General features: G+C 40.0%; 1 protein-coding gene across 2 annotated transcripts in view; it reads left to right on the top strand.

Moving 5' to 3' along the window:
* Positions 1-19,469, top strand: part of GOPC (golgi associated PDZ and coiled-coil motif containing) — a 47,113-nt gene that overhangs the window by 23,643 nt on the left and 4,001 nt on the right. Inside the window, exons 2-8 of one of the 2 annotated variants that reach the window (XM_004702025.2) lie at positions 2,145-2,309; positions 5,305-5,328; positions 8,004-8,179; positions 9,945-10,110; positions 12,552-12,647; positions 14,474-14,638; positions 18,733-18,913. In XM_004702025.2, the coding sequence (XP_004702082.1) occupies positions 2,145-2,309; positions 5,305-5,328; positions 8,004-8,179; positions 9,945-10,110; positions 12,552-12,647; positions 14,474-14,638; positions 18,733-18,913 (973 nt within the window). The remainder of the gene's footprint in view (positions 1-2,144; positions 2,310-5,304; positions 5,329-8,003; positions 8,180-9,944; positions 10,111-12,551; positions 12,648-14,473; positions 14,639-18,732; positions 18,914-19,469) is intronic. The other variant, XM_004702026.2, reaches the window with a different exon arrangement.

The following is a 19,469-nucleotide window of genomic DNA, read 5'->3' as shown; positions in this document are numbered from 1 at the left end:
GGAGCAATATTTCCATTCCAGGCGATGATGAGGTGCTTGACTGCTAACCAAAAGGTACTGGTTCAAACCCACCACTCATGCTGTGGAAGAAAAGACCTGGTATTCTGCTTCTGTAACCCTTGCAGCCTAGGCCACAATGTGGGAGTGCGCCCCCGTCTTCTAGGGCTAGTAGAAGTCAGAGTCAACCCAGAGCAGACGGCAAGAGTGTAAGTTCTTCACTAGTGCCCTCTACCTTCCTTTTCCACTGTCTCACATCTGTTGCTGTAGCTACACATGGCTCAGAATTCATGATGAAAGGGTTTATTAAGGAAGGTAGCAAAGTGTAATGCCTTGAGAAATGTTCAGAGTTGAGTTGTTTATTAGGATAAGATACAAAGTTCTGTCAAGTCTACTAAGAAATGCCCAGAAGGGATATCATTCTGCTATTAATCTCAACATAAAGGCATTCAGCTTAAACTCCATGGGTCAGTAAACCCAGCTCCCTGATTTCAGCACTGAGAGATCACCCAAGCCAATAAGGCTCAGCCTAAATGCACTCAACTCCACTCCCATAACCCAGCAAGTCCAACTTCCTGAATTAAGTGGCCGGAGGCACTGCACTCCAGTAAGCCTCAGATGAGAGGCACCACCACTCCACAAGGAAGCCCCCTGCACCCGTCTTTTCTTGTTCGGTGGATTGGGAAGTCCCTTCCTCAGCCCCATGCTCTGTCTCCTGGTCCTGCTGCTGCTTCTCTGATAGTGTAGTTGTTGTCTGGATCCAGGAGGGTCACTGCAGAGGACATGCTCTGTTTCTGGCTTTTACTGGTAATGAGATTCCCTCCTCCTGCTTCTCAAAGGGCTCATTTTACCCACTGCAGGATTCCACTTGAGGGAACCTTGTTCGCAGTTACTCACTGGTGAATCCTGTCAGGGTCTTCCCTAACTTGTTACTAGGCCCGTGCAGATAAAGGTTGTTTCATGGGAGTTAGGGACTTCGGCTAAAAGAGCCACATGAAATAATTCACTGCCCATGCAGAGATATACTTGTATTTTTGCCATGCAATTTTTCTTTAATTGGTTGCATGTTTATCTTTAATCGCCTGTCAAGTTGGGAATACCAAACACACAGAGAATATACATCTACATACAAATTAAAAACAATATGTCAATGATGCAACAGTTAAAATCTTCTAATTGTTTGTGTAAGTGGTCCTGGTGAGTTGGGCTCCACGGTTGCTGACAGGGTGTTGCTAACTGATGTGTACACTCTACTCTCCCTGATCTACTGCTCCTCTGTAGTCTCAATAGCTGAGGCTACCTTTTTAAAGCACCTTTAATTAGCCCTTAAGAAGCTGGCCTAGTAACATACAGAGTATATACTGGAAGAGAGCCCAATAAGTGCTATTTTGTTTCAACACAAGAAACAGTAGGCCTCAATCGTGGCTTAGTGGGTTATGTATTAGGTTGTTAAACACAATGTCAGTGGTTTGAGACTGCCAGCAACTCTGGGGCAGAAAGATGAGGCTTTCTACTCTGGTAAGGATTTACCTTTTCAGAAACCCACCAGGGCAGCTTTACTCTGTGCTGTTAGGCCCACTGTGTGTCAGAATTGACTTGATGACAGTAGGCTGGTCTTGGTTTATAATTAGCCTTTTGCTAGATAATTGCTGGTCTGATAAAAAATCAAAAACAAAAACAAAATTCAAAACTCTGCCATCAAGTTATTCCAGACTCACACATAGCAACCTTAGAGGTTGCCTCTGTGAGTTTCTGAGTCTGTCGAGCTTCCCAAGTAGAACTCCTCGTCTCTCAGCCAGAGCAGTTGGTGGGTTTGAACTGTACCGTACACCTTGCAGTTTCTAATGCACAGCACACTATGCCACCTTCGATGCCTGGTATTTCTTGAGTTGAGACAAAATACCACTTAGCGGCCTGTCCTCTGATGCTCTTGTGTTAGTGGATGAATATCACACATGTTGTCTCTTCAAATAGTGAATGATTTCATATCTGAATATGTCGGTATAGACAGATGTCCTGTGTTTTAGATGAAAAATGTACCAGTGTTCATTGGTTCCTTTCAGAGAGTGTCTATGTCATTTGTGAATCATAATATATAAGTGAAAATAGAATAAAATATGCTTACTTTTTCATTACTGTCTTATAAGGCCCAGTTGGTGGATCTGAAATCTGAACTGACAGAGACCCAAGCAGAGAAAGTTGTCTTGGAGAAAGAAGTTCATGATCAGCTTCTGCAGCTGCACTCTGTTCAGCTTCAGCTTCATGCCAAAACTGGTCAAAGCACTGACTCTGGTACCATTAAGGCAAAATTGGTAAGTAGTATAGAGGGTGACATACACCTAGATGTACTTTAGAGGGCGTCTAGAACAAATCGTAAGGGCTTTTTTAATTGTTAGAGGTAATGGGTGCTGGTTGTGGAGAATGCAGAAAATACGGAAAAATGTAAAGCTTCTCTTCGTTGACCCTCCATACATTTACTCCCTAAGGAGACCACTGTTCATATCAGCAACTGACTGACGCATAGAATACCCCTTGTCCTCTTTGTAGGAATACAAGTATAAGCATGTTTTTCAAGTTAATGGTGATTATGATATGTAAACAGTTTTTTACCTGACTGTTGGGATTAAGTTCAGCTGCATAAAACAACTCCATAGACAGGTGAATAACTAGAGAATTAAAATCAACAATGAGGAGGATGTAGACATCCTGGGGGTGTTACAGCAACAGCAATCTAGCTGAGAGGAATTATGAAGAGGCAGAAGAGGGGCAAGTGTGATGGTGGGAAATGAGGAAGATAAAAGGAAACAGGAAAGATCTACGAAGCAAAGCTATGGATAGAGGTATAAGCATTGGTGTACACTTATTTAAATATATTAATTTTAAAAATAGAGGTATTGGCATAGGTGCCTATATTTATATGGCAATACATTAAGGAAGTGGATGGACTTTGGGCCTCTGCTTAAGCCCTTCCTCAACACAAGAACACTTTGTTCTAAACCTGGCATTCTGTGATGCTCACCCTCCCGGAATGATCACTGAAGACAAAATGGGTGCACAAGCAAATGTGGTAAAGAAAGCTGATGGTGCCCGGCTATCAAAAGATATAGCATTTGGGGTCTTAATGTCTTGAAGTTAAACAAGCGGCCACCTAGCAGAGAAGCAACAAGCCTACATGGAAGAAGCACATCAGCCTGTGCGATCATGAGGTGCCGATGGGATTGGGAGGCAGGCATCAGAAGACCTAAAACAAACAAAAAACCATATTGTTGAGAACAGGGGTGGGGGTGGGGGGCTGTCAGAGCAGAGACCCCAAACCCATCTGTAGACAATGGGACATACCCTCAGAAGGGTTGCAAGGAAGGGAGGAGTCAATCGGTGCAGTACAGCACTGATGAAACACACACTATTCCTCTGGTTCGTTGAGACCTCCTCACCCCCTACTATCATGATCCCAATCGTGCCTTTCACTGCGGGCTAGACCAGAGCATGTGCTAGGTACAGATAAGAGCTCACGACACATGCAATCCAGGTCAGATAAACTCCTTAGGAACAGAAATGGGAGTAGCAACCAGGTGGGTAGAGGGAAGGTGGGGAGGGGGCTGGGGAAGAAACTGCGGGGGTAGGGAGACAGCGGTCGGTGTAAGATATGACAATAATAATAATGTATAATTTATCAAGGGGTCATGAGGGTGGGAGGGTAAAAAGAGGAGCTGATACCAAGGGCTCAAATAGAGTATAAATGTTTAGAAAATAATGATGGTAACATGTACAAGTATGCTTGGTACAATTGATGTATGGGTTGTTGGAAGAGCTGTAAGAGCCCCCCAAAAAATGATCTTAAAAATTACCACAAAAAAAAATCAGCTGCATACCAAGTGACATTGACTAGCAGTTACTGTTATCTCAATGAAAGAAGTCCTGAAACAAGAAGAGAGGCTATGGTGACTCCACTGATACTAGGTGCCCAAGTTTCTTCTATCTTTGTGTTCCACCATCTTGGCCTTATGGTTTCTATCATGATTTTTCATGTCAACATTCCAGGCAGGAAAACTGAGGAATCTAGGTGATGACAAAAGGATGCTTCCCATATTAGTTAACCTTTTCTAAAAAACATTTAAAATGAAAACCCCCCTCAGCCATTTCTGTTGAAAATCCCATTAGTTATCCTGATCTGAATGGCGCATCTTTCTGAGCACATGGCTACCGCCAGTAAAATTGGAGCACTGCTAATAAAGTGGGGAAGTCGAGTTGGGAGCTAACCATCCTTTCATTTTCTCTTACAATGTATTGTGAGCATTTCCCCCGCCACTGAATGCAGTGTAGTATGTTTCATAGTGTAAATTTTCTGTAAACAGTTATCACCCTTTTAATAAAAGTTGTTTATGCGTAATTACACCTATTTGGGGATTTTATTGTTATTTCATCTCAATTTAGTTTCCTGTGTGCCAAGTTACTGAGTGAGTACTGAGCACTTTGCTCCCTACAGGAGACGTTGCGATGAATAAGACAGATAAGGGTCTGGCCTGCTCAGAGCCTGGGAGAAATGCCCGGGGAAAAGATGCTGATGACGGCAGAAATTCATACTAAAATCTTAATTCTACTTATTTTCAGTTCATTCTACAGGAATACTTTATTAGTTCTAATACTCATATGCATATGTTAGAATTCCTTTAAATGACCATTTACACCCTCCTAGAACTATATGCTAGGAGTATAATATTGTCACTATGATATAATGCAACATATTTGCAGTGAATGGTGAGTGTGGAGACCCGGGATTTTATATTTTACCTTTGGCAAAGCAGCCAAAATGTGAAGTGGATAATTAGCTTGATCTCTGGATATCAGTTTCCTCATGTGTAAATTGAAAGAATTGGGCTGGAAATCGCTCATGCCATCTACGATGTTAAAGACTGCTTAGATTTAAGTCTGGTGAGTCTGAGAAATGCTGTTTAAATAAATGTCAGTTGGTCAACTGCTCCTTTGGCTACTTGACCCCAGCATTGACAACTACATCTTCACTGGAAGAGAACTTATGTGAAATTTTAGCCTTAACTTTGGAACAGATTTGAAATAGGCCAGCACACTGAGCTGGATGTATTGACTACTCTTGATAAACTAAGACATTTTGATCAAATATAATAGTTCCTGGTGTTTATGGATTTTAAAAATTATATTTATTCTAGTGAACTTTACACCAAAATGATATTCGGTATCTGAAGATTTTCCTTGTAATGATTATATCCTTTGTTAAATTGACTTGTATGACACCTTTCTAATTATAAAACTTTTTTCTTATATCTTAAGTCTGTCTCCTCTGTGGAGGATCTGGTAAGTATGCCACTCCTGTTTTGCTTTAGTATGTTGTGCTAATGTCTTCGATATGCATATTATATGTTGTCACGCTCTGTTTGAAAATGGTGTTAATAGTGGCCTTTTTTTTAGTGTCCAACTACCTGAAGAGTTCAATGGGTGGCCCATTGCTTTCTTCTAATTGCATGGTTTAAAGAGTGTTCTTTTGTTTGTAATTTGAAGCCATTAATTGTAAAGCCCATCCTCTAACAGGGCAACTTCTGAACCTTGTAACTTCCTTACGAGCCTACTGCAGAAGAATAATTGGTGTTCCCATCTGCGTGTACTGAGATACTCCACAGACCTCGCTACCTCCACCCCTGAGTGTCTGTTTGAATGTATTCCAAGAGGGGGATGTGCATGTTCATTTTCTTATTTACTCACTGCATGCATTAAAAGTTTTTAGTAGCTTTGAGAATAATGTGTGATCTTTGAAATAACTGAATTTTAAAATCCTTTACAAGATTTTATTTTTAAAAACCCTTAGTATTTTTATCACTACCTCAATTTAATCAGGCTCTAAGTTATCTTTTCTTGTGGATGTTTACTGGCTGCCTATCTACATACACAGTGCAACCTCTTGGCTGTTACCCAACACAAAACAGGTGAAGATGAAAATGGTTAAGGAAATGATTAAATCCTATTCTTGTTAACCTCTGTTAATCTTAGGCAGAGAATTTATCCAACTTGTTAAGGGCTTGAATCAGTAAAATACAGTGGTAGCTTAATATGCTTCTCAGACTTTATAACAATAGCCATTTATAAACGACTCATTAAAGTAATTGAAAGTTGATCATCCTCAACATAAAATTTATCCCATGAACCAAAAAAATCTCATTTAGGAACTTTTTTTATAAATCAAACAGCATTAATCTCAACAAGTGCCATAAAGATTTTTGTTTGTGTTTTCTAAACTGTGTTTTCTCTGAAACTGAGATCTGCCCTTTTAGGAAGTAGGTCCTGAAATAAATTGAGATTTTTATAGTTCCAGACTTTTATAAGAAGATTATGAAATTCTTCAAATCCTTTAAAGCAATATTTGGAAAGTGGCCTTTTGGTTGGAGTTTTTACTGAAAAAAAAGCAAAACAAAAACAAATTCACTGCAATTTTCTCAGAGGTCAAAATGTCTGCTTAATCATCTTCCTGTTTGCCACGTGCATGAAACAAATTATATATATATATATGTGTGTGTGTATGTGTCAAAGTGGTAAACCTTGTATTTATTTGTGTATGGGTATGTTTAAGATCGTGGTATTAATTGTCTTGTATTTGAGTATATAGCAATGTTGGACAAAACCGTAGACCAAAGCAAGATGTTAAAGTAGTACTAAAATATATTCTATGAATTGCTGGAAATGTGCTTAAATTTCTTTTTCGCTTCTCACTATTTAAGTGTGCATAAGGTGGGGGGGAGCATTGTGGTGTTGTGAACAATGTCCTCCACATTTTGTCTGCATCTTTAATTATATTTAAACAGGGATTTTCATTCTGCATGTCAGTAGAAGTCATTCTACTCTAAATAAATGCAAGTTTGAGTGTTTGTTTTATTGATCCAACAATCATACCTGAAATATCTGTCAGGGCCTGATCTCTTGAATTCAGCTCTCAGGAGGGTTTTGTTGGCTACACAGTTTGTGTGTCTGTGTCAATTTGACTGCCTTTCAGCAATGTTTTGTACCTTTCATTTTCTACTCTACGTTGTCTTATACCACTCTATCTGTTCTGTGCTTGGATCCTGAATAGCACTTGATCTATAGGAAAAAAGCCACTATATACTTTTCAGGTCAATTGAACATTGTCGCTCACATGTAAATGATTGATAACAAGTTGATGGCAAAGACCTTCAGATCACATTCTCTGACTCACACCCACAAGACTCCCCATTAGTGGAGCATAGGCTGGAACCCTCCCAGGAACACTGAGAGCATGCCCGCCCTACCTCTTTGGAGGTGTGGGAGGCCACCCCACCTGAGACAGCAGTTCTGCCTCTGGATGAACTACATCCAAAAGTTTACTGATAGTCTATGCCATGTAGAGGTTTGTCTATAGAATATTTTCAGTATGTAAATATTTTAATGCACCTATTAACAGTATTTCTTCTGACCATAATGTTTCTCCAAAGAATGAGAAATGTGTTTTCTAACGTAAGCCTTAGAATTTTTTTTTGTAGCCCTCGAAGATAAATTAGCTGTAAAATTCATCTAACTGATTTTGACTTGTTTTATAAAATTCTTACATTAAGTCAATTAAATGTTTGGGTACAACCACCAACATGATTTTTATTTTATTGGTTATTTTGAGCCATTTAGAAAGTAAAATAAAGAACAGGCTTACTTATCCATGAAACCATTCCTCGTTATATTTCGATGACATCAGCTTAGAGAAGACTTTTTCTGTCTTTAGCATTAGGGTTCTCGAAGGCATCCAATTATTGAGAAGTGCTGTCCAGATATTGTGGTATTTGTTAAAAAGAGGGCGATCCAAAACTTCGTGTTCCATTTTAGATCAGTAAAGTGGCATTTTTTAAATCATGGGCTTTTACTGTCAGTATTACAAACTGTGTACCTTTGTATATTTTCAAGAATATGAATTACTGCTGAAGAATCTCACGAACATTTTCATTAAATTATATTTTCTTTAAAAATCACAATAGGAGAGAGAGCTTGAAGCAAACAAAAAAGAAAAAATGAAAGAAGCTCAACTTGAAGCTGAAGTGAAATTGTTGAGAAAAGAGAATGAAGCCCTTCGCAGACATATAGCTGTTCTCCAGGCTGAAGTTTATGGGGCTAGACTGGCCGCCAAATACTTAGATAAGGAGCTGGCAGGAAGGTGTGTAAAAAATGGATACCCTTATATTTCAGGGGACAAAATAGCGCCTATATTTTAATCTTTGGTGCTCAATTGAACATTAATCTCTGTCCTAAGAATTATTTTTTAAAATAATTTGTTATTTACTGTTGTTAATGTTGATGACATTCTATATTATGCATGCACACAAAGAAATGGTGGGGAGCCACATCTGACTACCTCTGCTTACACAAGGAAGGAGGATGCAACTCCATATCCGGTTGCCCCAGGCAGAGACCAGATACGCCTCCACCCTCCACCCTCTACCCTCCAGCCTCCTTTACCCTATTCTAACACCAACCATCCCTCCCACACGACTCTTTCTCTGCTGGGCTCAGTATTGTAAATGGGCTCACCGAACTCATAAAATACTCACCATTATGAGGTTTATTAATGAAGCTAACAAGTTGCAAAATATTAATGATGCAGTTCTTTTGTATGAACTTTTGTATGTGCCTCTTAACAGCCATGCTGGCAGGCATGTTGTCCTCAGCCATGTGGTCCATTTGCCTCTGCTGTGGGTCAGAAAGCCCACCCACCACTCTGCTTTAAAGTCTCTGGCTCCTCTGCTCTGTCCCATGGTCTAGGTGCTGCAACCTCTGTTCTCGCTGCTCTCTCTTCAGACAAGGTTCTCACATGCCCTCTCCTCCCGTAGTGGCTCTTTTTTCTTGATAGTCAGTCTTTTCTCTCTCTGCTTTGGAGATGGATCACTGTTACACTCAGGAATGCAAAACTAACCCATCCCCTCTGTCAGTGTTTCACACATCCCCTTCGCACGGCTCCACACAATTACTGAATGGGAGTTACAAAGACAGGTTAGAAGAACCATTCCGAGTACTCTACTTCACAAGTTTATAGAGCAGCATGCTTTCAGCCATTCTTTCTAAGAGACTAAAGCCTGACCTGTCTTGGCCTTCAAGGAAACATGTTGTTATGTTAATGACAGTAATTTCATCATACTAACACGCAGGTTCGGCTTCAATTTTTTAACTAAGCTTCAAAAATTCATAAGCTTTGGTGATTTATTACTAGTATTAAATTATTTTCTGCTTATTGCTTTAAAGTCACATTAGGAACTTATGTGGACCAAATAAAATGTATATAATCTTGAAGGCACATTTATGAATTGCTTTTTTAACCATATTTACAATAATCACTGGGTAAAAAGAAGCTGCCTCTAGAAGAAATGCTTTATATGTATAAAAGTAATCTCATCTAAAAGCTAATCTTTAATAATATCTGGCTGAGTACAATGACCTACCTTGATTATATACCAGAAACGAAACTCACAGTAATGGATAATAATATTACACATTTTTAGATGTATTTGAATTAAGTGTGACTAAGAAATTCTCAGAGCCCTGGTGGCATACTGGGTGATGCTTTGGGCTGCTAACCGTGAGGTCAGCAGTTCTAATCTGCCAGCTGTTCCACAGGATAAAGGAAAGGCAGCCTTGTAGAGTCAAAGGATAGTTCTCGACTCTGCCTTCCAGGAAACCCTATGATTTGGAATTGACCCCAATGACAGAGAGTTGAAAGGAAGGCTCATTTATTCCGTTTTTCTTTTCCTTGAAGACATATCCTCTTCGAAGTTTTCAAATCATTGTAAATCTGAGAGCCATCCGGAGGTTCCTGAGTATTAATTACTAATTAGGATTTATGTGAGATGTCCAGAAATTCATCTGAATTCCTTTTTTTGGTGAACATACTGGGAAACTAACTGACTTAACTTTTTCCCAATATGAAGGGTCCAGCAAATACAGTTACTAGGAAGAGATATGAAGGGACCTGCCCATGATAAGCTTTGGAACCAGTTAGAAGCTGAAATACATTTGCATCGTCACAAGACTGTCATCCGAGCGTGCCGAGGACGGAATGACCTGAAACGACCGATGCAAGCTCCGCCGGGCCATGTATGTTTTCCTGGACACCGCCTTCCATTCCCGTTCAACCTCTGCTCGCTAACCAGAATGCTGTTCTTTGTAAAATTAGTATTGTAATATTGAAACAAATACATATGTAAAATTGCATTAACCAAGAGAAACTTCAGGAGCTCTTTAGAGACTTACCAATGCTCCCAGAGTAGCAGTTCCTTGGATGGTGAGCCATACTAGCAAGCTTGCTGGTAGTCTTTGGCTCAAGACTGAGTATGCTTATATTTGTTTCAAGCTGAGCTTAGAGTGCGTGGCCATGTTGATTGATTGCGAAATGTTTGCAAGTGGTTCTTTAAAGGAATGTTGGCAACTAAGGGAGTCGTGATGGTGCAGTGATTAAACGCTTGGCTATTAACTGAAAGAGCAGGGTTTTCTTTTCTATCTTTGTAAATCTTTATACATTTCTATACAACTGCTTTATAATACAAACCTTAGTATAATGAAAGCAGGTCTATGTCTTACCTAATGGCTTTTATATCTTAGCACAGATGAAGTATAATTAGGGTGGAAGAAAGAATTTGAGGACAGCTTTGAAAGAATTAGAGTTCAAGAATCCCTGATGACTAACTGCTTTTGATGACATGAATGAGTGGTAAGGAAAAGCCTAGGTTATTGAATGAGATGGTAGCATTCACTTATATAGGAAATGCGGAAACACTTCTAAGGAAAACGTGATCGAGTTCAGTTGTAGACATGGGGTGCTGGAAGTGCCCATAGGTCGTAGCCCAAAGTATATCCAGTTGGACATAAGGTCCTTTGTTTTTGACCTGACTTAGAAGCTCAGGAGAGAAATCTGAATGGAAGAAATAAATGTTAAGGAAATGATCCATCTATTATCGAAATCATGGAATTATTAAAGGTCACCCAGTGAAAATAGATGAAAAGAAAAGAAGAGCAGACCAAGGCTGAAACCTTTATGGCGGGAAGGATGGAAAAGGACCACCAGAGCAAAGAGCCTCAGTAGAAGCTGTCAGATGGAGGCCGCCGAGCAGGGTGGTGTTTGGGAAAGGGTTTCAAGGTGGGCCGCTCAGTACTGTCAACTTCTGTTTGTAGGGCAGTGACTAAGGAAGTGTCCGTGGATGTTACGGTCTTGGTCAGCTAGTTGCCATGGAGAAGACAGTTTTCGTGGTGGTGAGGGCAGAATCCAAGCTACAGTCACGGTGTACGGGGACAGGGTGCACTTTGGGTGAGGGTTGCTAACAGTGAAGGAGGCCAGTAGCCAGAGGAGATCGCGGGTATTTGAAAGGAAGAGATTTGGATGTGCTTGTTTGTGCAGGGTCAATGTGTTACAACTGGAAGAGGCTTGAAATTTGCTTATATGCTGAATTAAAAAAGAAAACACTGCTGTCGAGTGGATGCCAACTCATATAGACCCTATTGAGCAAGGTAGACCTGTGTTTCCAAGATTGTAGCTCTTTATTGGAGGAGAAAGTCCCATCGCGCTCCTGGGGAGTCACTGGTGGTTTCGAACTGTAGACCTTGTGGATTGCAGCCCAAAGAGGAACCATTACACCATCAGGGCTCCTTAAATACTGATTAGGGAAGAAATTTTTTAAAGAAGCAAAACGTAAAGAAAGCAGAGAAAGAATTATTGGTGGAGCTAAACGGTGTATTTAAGAAGTTGCCTCTAGAGCAGTGGTGTTCCGCCTTCCTAAAGCCAGGACGCTATCAGACAGCTCCTCGTGTGTGGTGACCCCAACCATAACACTGTATTTGTTGCTACTTCACTGAAATGTTGCCACTGTTATGAATTGGGTGACCCCTGTGAAAGGGTCGTTTGACCCCCAAAGGGGTGCGACTCACAGGTTGAGAACCACTGCTCTAGAGCATTTAAGAGCGAAGAAATCATTTCTGTTCTATTTGGAAATTTATTTTCCATTTATTCAATTCAGTTCAAATGGTTGAAGATCTTTAAGATGTTTTTCAGTGAAGATAGTTACCTACTTTCTATTCTATTTATTCACCAATTTTTGCAATGATTTCTTTTAAAGTTCTGCACAATTTTAAAAGCAATTATTGACAAAAGAATAAATTTAAAAGAAATTATTGAGAAAATCATGCTTAGAGTTTACTATATTTACAGTCCCAGGAAAAGGAATTCATGCTTGGTGAGGTGGAGGGTCAGCCCCCCAGCGAGATGGATTGACAGAGTGGCTCCGATAGTGGGCTCGCACTGAGCCACAGTATGGACAGCGCCGGGCCTGCAACGTGGGCTCTGCTGTCCTGGGGTTGCATGCTCAGCACACAACGGCAGCATTTCTTGTCCCTTTTCTAGATACCAGTCTTTAGGTTTCTTAATTCGATCCTGTGAGTCCATCCAGAAAATTAATAAGTATTTCTAAAACCAAATAATATAGTGTGGTTTTACTCTATTTGGTAATATTCATTTTCTTCTTTTCCTCCCCACCTCCCCCAATAAGGATCAAGATTCTTTAAAGAAAAGCCAAGGTGTTGGTCCAATTAGAAAAGTTCTGCTCCTTAAGGAAGATCATGAAGGCCTTGGCATTTCAATTACAGTAAGAAACATTGTATCTGTCTCCTTGTTTATGGTGATCTAGAATAAGTGTGTGGTTTTGTTGGATATCATGGATATCATGGATATCATTTTCTTTAACATCCTCTGGTACCATCAATTATGTTTTATGTAAACATTTTTGCATGTAAACCTTTCTTTAAAACTACTAAATGAAACAATAGTAAGCATAATGTAGCATTTTCATTATGACATGGGTCATATTTTTATGCCAGATACTATGATGCCACCAGGAGCTGTTTGTTCTCGATTTAAAAAGCGCTAAGCTATGCTGCTCTATTCTCGAGAATATACCTGTCAGTCAGTCAGTTCTGAGTCATGGTTAAACTCTATAGCAGTGCTTCTCAACCTTCCTAATGCCCTGACCCTTTAATACAGTTCATGTTGTGGTGACCCCAACCATAAAATTATTTTCGTTGCTACTCCACAACAATAATTTTGCTACTGTTATGAATCAGGCGACCCTGTGAAAGGGTCGTTTGGCCCTCAAAGGGGTCACGGCCCCCAGGTTGAGGACTGCTGCTGTAGAGGGTTTCCAAGGCTGTGAATCTTCACAGGAGCCAACAGCCTCCTCTTTATCCAGGGCACGACCATGGGTGGGGGCCGCCGACCTTGCAGTTAGCAGCCTGGTGCGCACCCACAGCACCCCTGGCGCCCGCCCGGCATACTGTTAGAGGGGTGATAGCTTTTCCTCCTCTCATGTCTTTGCTATCACGTTTTACTAACTTTTGTTATCTATTATTCTTTTCATTTTAAAATTTTGATGTATTTACTATTATCTTAGATAATATACCTGACGGTAATCTATTATAAAGTTCATGTATTGGGTCACTTTCCCTGTTTCTGAAGTGCTTTGTTCCAGATGAACAAATAAGGCGGTTTGCTGTTGATGTGGAATGATGTAGCCACTGTGCACATTCATGTGTTTCTGGTATTGCTTACTGTAGAAATGCTTACAATTACAGAGCATTAATCCAGGATAGATATTCCATATCTGCCTTCTTAAATATACTACCCACGAAGAGGATACACTCCAGGAGAGCTCAGCTAGCCACATCCATTGCTAGATGAGTAACTACAGGAAACCTGTTGGGAGCTGGAACTGCTAAGACTACCTTGTTTTTCTTGATCTTGCAAACTTTACACCGGAGACAGGATGCAACTTCCACTTTCTCTAGCAGTGGAAAATATTTGAGTTTTCCTTCTCTGGCAGGTGTCTCAGGTTCTACTCTATAACGCAACCTAGACGGTGCTAAGTACCAAAGACTGTGATTCTTCAATTCTGTGTTTCACTGCCTTTTTACTTTCTTCTTCACATTTGGACATCTCTGAAATTGAGGGTGCATCTTACTGTCAGTTGATTGCTTTTATGGCACGAAAAATAATGATGTCTCTCACCACATGATGCTGATTTCAGTTTGATCAATTATGGTAGTACTGTGGACTACAAAGACAGATCATCGTTTTCAGTAAAAGACGTCAGCCAATTACAGCTTAAATTTTTTGTTTGTCTTGTGTGGGGGTTTTGTTGTGCTGTGTTTCTGGTGGATTTGGAATATGTTTTAGAAGAGCACATGTAATTATTCATTTTACTCAGAGGTAACATTGTGATACTTAAAATAACTTATTTACCTTTACTTAGTAGCAAATAAGATGCCACCCAATATTTATAGAGACAGTATAGGTGCTTATTGAAAGATGCTTCTTGAAAGGTAATTGTATCTATTTTTAACTGTTGCTTGTATATTAAACTAGCCTGTGACCTGTCAAAGGGTAAATCAATGCGATGCTGGTTGTCTGTTTTGGTAGGGTGGGAAAGAGCATGGCGTTCCGATCCTCATCTCTGAGATCCACCCAGGGCAGCCTGCTGATAGGTGTGGAGGGCTACATGTTGGGGATGCGATTCTGGCAGTCAACGGGGTTAACCTCAGAGATACAAAGCATAAAGAAGCTGTAACCATTCTTTCCCAGCAGGTAAGTTCCCATTATGTAATTAAAATTGTGTTGATCAGTTGGTTCTTTGTGAAGCTAGTGAATACTTTTTATATTTCTAGAAAGTTTCTCAAATAGCAAAGTATTTATTTATAAATATGGTGGATAATTCTGTTCGATTTGGAACATTTAGAAAGATATTCAGTCAAATTTACCAAAACAGATTTGGTTTGCTTCTTTCCATAGCTATATAACATCCAGCCAGTTACCCAGCTCCCCTGTGCAGCTGGGATTCAAAGAGAGTTGCAAGGACTATGGTAAGACTAGGACCTTGTACTTAGAAATTTAAAAAATCATTAATGAATAAAACACTACACCAATACATGAAGGTAAGTTAGAAAATATTGCTGTTCCCATTCCAGTGCACACATACGTGGGCTTATTCCCAACAAGACATGTTCAAACATGCTTCTGTCACCAGTGGAAGGCTGCAGACTAGTTCTCTCAGTATTACACTTATCATTGTCTTATTAGGATGCTTTCAGAACAGTGTCGTTCCAATGGATCTACTGGGCCAGTTGAAGTCAAAGCAAAGGGAAGGTTATGATAACTGTGTTTTGGGATCCCCAAGGGGGTTAATCTTGATAGATTTTTTTTCTCTAAGGACACAGGACTATTTAAGAAACACTCTAAGGGAAGTGAAACCAGCTTTGGTGAGAAAAGGGCCAGGAACGAGCAGTGGCCTGAGGGCCAAATGTGAATTCTTCTATAGAGAAGTTTACCAGAACCCTGTTACATGTTGGGCTGCTAACCAAGTGCAAGGTCAGCAGTTTAAAGCCATCAGGTCCTCCACAGGAAAAAGATGAGACTCTTCATGTAAACAGGTGATGTCTTGGAAGTCCACAGCGGCATTTCTATCCTGTCCTATTAAGTTGCTGTGAGTCAGAGCAACTCAATGGCAGTGGTTTTTTTTTTTTGGGGGGGGTGTGGTTTATATAGAAAATCTATCATATTGGAAAAGTTATTGAGATTCATTCAAGTTTCTCAGTCTTGTAAAAGAGACTACAGTATGATTATTTTGAGGATTGAAGGGTATAATTTTATTCAATAAATAATTGCTATTATTACCCGACAAAATGTTTCGATTAGTGTGATGTGTGATATTTAGTGAACATTAACAAAAGCTTCAAGAGCTTTTCAGTAAGAAACAAGAAATCATTGTGTAGGAGTTTCTTGATGTGGTTAAATAAAAAGTCACCTGATACTCACAGGTTTATCCTTTCTGTGTAAGTGACCAGGTGGTTTTGCTGAGTTGTGGTAGAAAATGGCACAATGGCTTTTCACCTGACCACTTGTTCTAAAATACTATAATTATTGGGCTTCCTTTTAAGATCTAGCAGTAAGAATATCAGTAGGAAAAAGCTCCTGTGATGTTAAAGGGTTGTTATTTATAGAGAATTCACAGGGTTGGTATGTTAGTCCAGGTAGAATAGAGAAACAAATCCAGGGATACTCATATATATATACACAAGAACAATTGAATATTGAGAAAATGTCCCAGCCCAGTCCAGATCAAGTCAATAAGTCCTATATTAGCCCATATGTCTGCTACCAATCTGTAAAGTCCTCTTCAAACTCACAAAACACATGAATTGGCGCTGAATGCAGGAAGATCTCAGGCCAGTGGGTGGGAAGTCTTGTGGATCCAGTGGCAGTATAAGCATATCAGTGCTGGCAGGAGTTTCTACGTGGTTCCCCCAGCTCAAAGCACTAGTGTAGCTCCATGTGACATGTCAGCTGGAATGTCTCCCAGGGAGTGAGCGTGTATCCCGCCTCCAGCGAGCTGTTTATCTCCTCAGTGCCTCCAAATGAGGTCATCAAGCTGCTACCTGATTGACAGGCTAAATTGCACCCCTTCACTCTTAAGTCTCAAATTGACAATAGATTATGTAACTACCACAGACCACCCCTTGTCAATTTGACACTTTCACACAACTCTTTAGCCATATTTAATTTTCAAACAAACAATAATAAAATCATACCTGTACCTAACAGGATAAAATTAAAATGTATACAATTCGATATGTGCCACACTCATTTAAACATAACATTCTCTAAGTGAACAAGACACTATCATTTGCCTAATAAGTGCAGTTATGTAACACCTGCACCTTAATCCTATAATCCTATGAATATATTCCAGCACCTATGAAATTTTGTTAGCCAACCACTGTATGCCTTATCCTCTGCATTTTGGGTACCTAATTTCTATACTGCCCACTTACATCAACCCAGTGCTCAGGACAGGCCATCCATAAAGTCAGCAGCAATATGCACCATTTCACAGGCTCAAAAATCTTCTCTTCTTCTGGTTGGGTTCTGGGCAACTCAATGTGGGCTGCCTCACTGAGCCTCACCAGGGTGCCCATTGGTCACCTTGCCTTTAGACCATGGGCACTGTGACAAATTCTCAACAACTCTAGCCCCATTGGGCTAGGTCATGAACTTCAGACCAGTTAACCCACTTTCATCTTCTCCTCTAGTTCCTGTGAACCAGGTCATGGGTGTCAGTGGCCAGACTCAACCTGTCTCTTTATTACTGTATTTCTCTCACTTCCACTCAACAAGTAGGTACAGGTGGTCATCTAGCAAGCATTTTAGCTTGCCCATGGGCTCCCTTTAACAGTTCAGTCCTAGAACAGAGACTTCTTTATGGCTCCAGATTTTTTCCAGCTTCTGACAAAAACCACTAGTTCAGGATTCAGTAAGCCAAAGAGTTGCTTTTTCTTTAATCTGTCAAAAGCCCCTTAGGCAAGTCTCTTGGAATGCAAATGTCCTGAGTACTCCAAAACACTGGGTGAGGCTTATCTTTTCAGGGCCTTCTTTTCAGGTGTGTCCTAAACTCTTTTAAAGATCAAATTTTAATGGCTAAAGGCAAGTGGGCTTATAAGCTATTTTCATACTTTCCAATAATCATTTCTACCAATCATTATATCAATTATAATAAGCAGAAGAAATCAGTATAAACAAAGTAGAATCAAATCCTAAACTCAGTTCTTAAAACAGTCAAGTTCAATCATTATCTAAACTATTCTATTGATACAAAATATGGGATTAGGCATCTGATAGCATCAAGCCAGAGCCAGGCTTTCTGTCAGCCATTTTGACCTTCCGTCAGCCATTTTCACTAACCCACTCTGAGAAATTCAAATGACAATTTTGTCCCTTAAGCTCAAAACATACATTAATGATATTCATTTTCATCATTTCAAACAGGAATAACTAAAGACAACAGTTAAGGAAAAGAATCAAAACTTTAACTTACCATATTTTTTCCAGAAAACAACCCAGTAAAATACATAGTGATATCTGACCTCTGGCTAGCCACAGGGGTGGGGGGGGTGGTGGTGGTGGTGGTGGTGGTACAAAACACCAGGAGGCAGGGGTCAAACACACATCCACTCTCCATTTTTATGATTTGTTTCTCTAGTACCCCATTCTTGGTACCATAATGTGTTAGTCTATTCTGGGTGGACTAGAGAAACAAAATTCATGTACACTCATGTGTATAAGACAGAGCTTTATATACAAGAGCAGTTGAAGATTGAGAAAACATTCCAGCCCAGTCCAGATCAAGTCCATAAATCCAATATTAGCCCATATGTCCAATACCACTAAACACATGAAATAATGCCAAATGCAGGAAGACCACTGGCCAGTGGGCGGGCAGTCTCTTAAGCATATCAGCGCTGGCAGGGGTCTGTACATGGTTTCTCCAGGTGAAGGCACTCGTGTAGCTCCAGGTGTCTTGTCAGCTGGAATGTCTCCCAGGGAGGGAGTGTGTGTCCTGCCTCTCGTGAGCTATTTATCTCCTCAGTGCCTCCAAAAGAGGTCATCAAGCTGTGACCTGATGGACAGGCTAAACTCCACCCCTTCACGCAAGTTGACAATAGAGGATACTGTTGGTCTAGTCTTAATGGCCTGTTCCTTCATGAGATTCGAGAGTGTTCTGTTGTTTGCTGGCATGAAAGGAGCTGCACCTGAGGTTCATTTCTTTTCTCTCCACCCCAAAGAAGTTGGAGATTCTTTTAAAATTACAGTCACGTGACTTCCTTGTTTTCAAACCCCACCCCCAGAGAGGAGAGATTGAATTTGAAGTCGTTTATGTGGCTCCTGAGGTAGATTCTGATGATGAAAATGTGGAGTACGAAGATGAAAGTGGACATCGTTACCGCTTATACCTGGATGAGTTAGAGGGAGGTGGCAATCCTGGTGCTGGTTGCAAAGACCCAAGTGGGGAACTCAGAGTGTTACAAGGTAAAAAGGATCTCTCTACCATTTGTTACGAGTGCATTCATTATTAATAAATATTTAGATGTAAAACTGTCGCATGTACTCCAGTAACTGCTGTCTTAATGATCAGAAAGCCAAAGGAATGAGTAGCCTTTCACTTGCTAATATTCTTATTGTATTAACAGTAACTATGCACAAATTACATTTGCTTATAAATCTTTCTAGATTCATTCTGGACTGTTAAGAAAAACAAATTACTTGGTACTAGATGACAAGTTGTCCTTGAAGAATAATTCAAGTGTTTTTAGACTTTAAAACAGAGATCAGGGTGCCTTTTAGAGTAAATGTACCTTAATGGGGTCACTCTGTCTTAATGTCAGTTCTTCTCTCATGGTGCACTATTACATGCTAAGCACAAATTATGAGAACTGGTTACTTTTTACTAAAATGTCTTAGTTTTGTTCATATTTATTGAGTTTATTGTTATTTTATAGCAAAGTTGTATTTTGAAAAGATCTCAATTTTAATTGCTAATAGGGTAATGAGAGCTCACATCAACAAGCTCTTTGGCATTTTCAAT

The sequence above is a fragment of the Echinops telfairi genome, unplaced genomic scaffold (assembly GCF_000313985.2).
Source record: "Echinops telfairi isolate 266 unplaced genomic scaffold, ASM31398v2 ScPeMD7_3533;HRSCAF=4204_0, whole genome shotgun sequence".
In the NCBI taxonomy this organism is placed as follows: Eukaryota; Metazoa; Chordata; class Mammalia; order Afrosoricida; family Tenrecidae; genus Echinops; species Echinops telfairi.
Note: the sequence above shows the minus strand (reverse complement) of the source record. Positions and strands in the feature narration are given on the sequence as shown.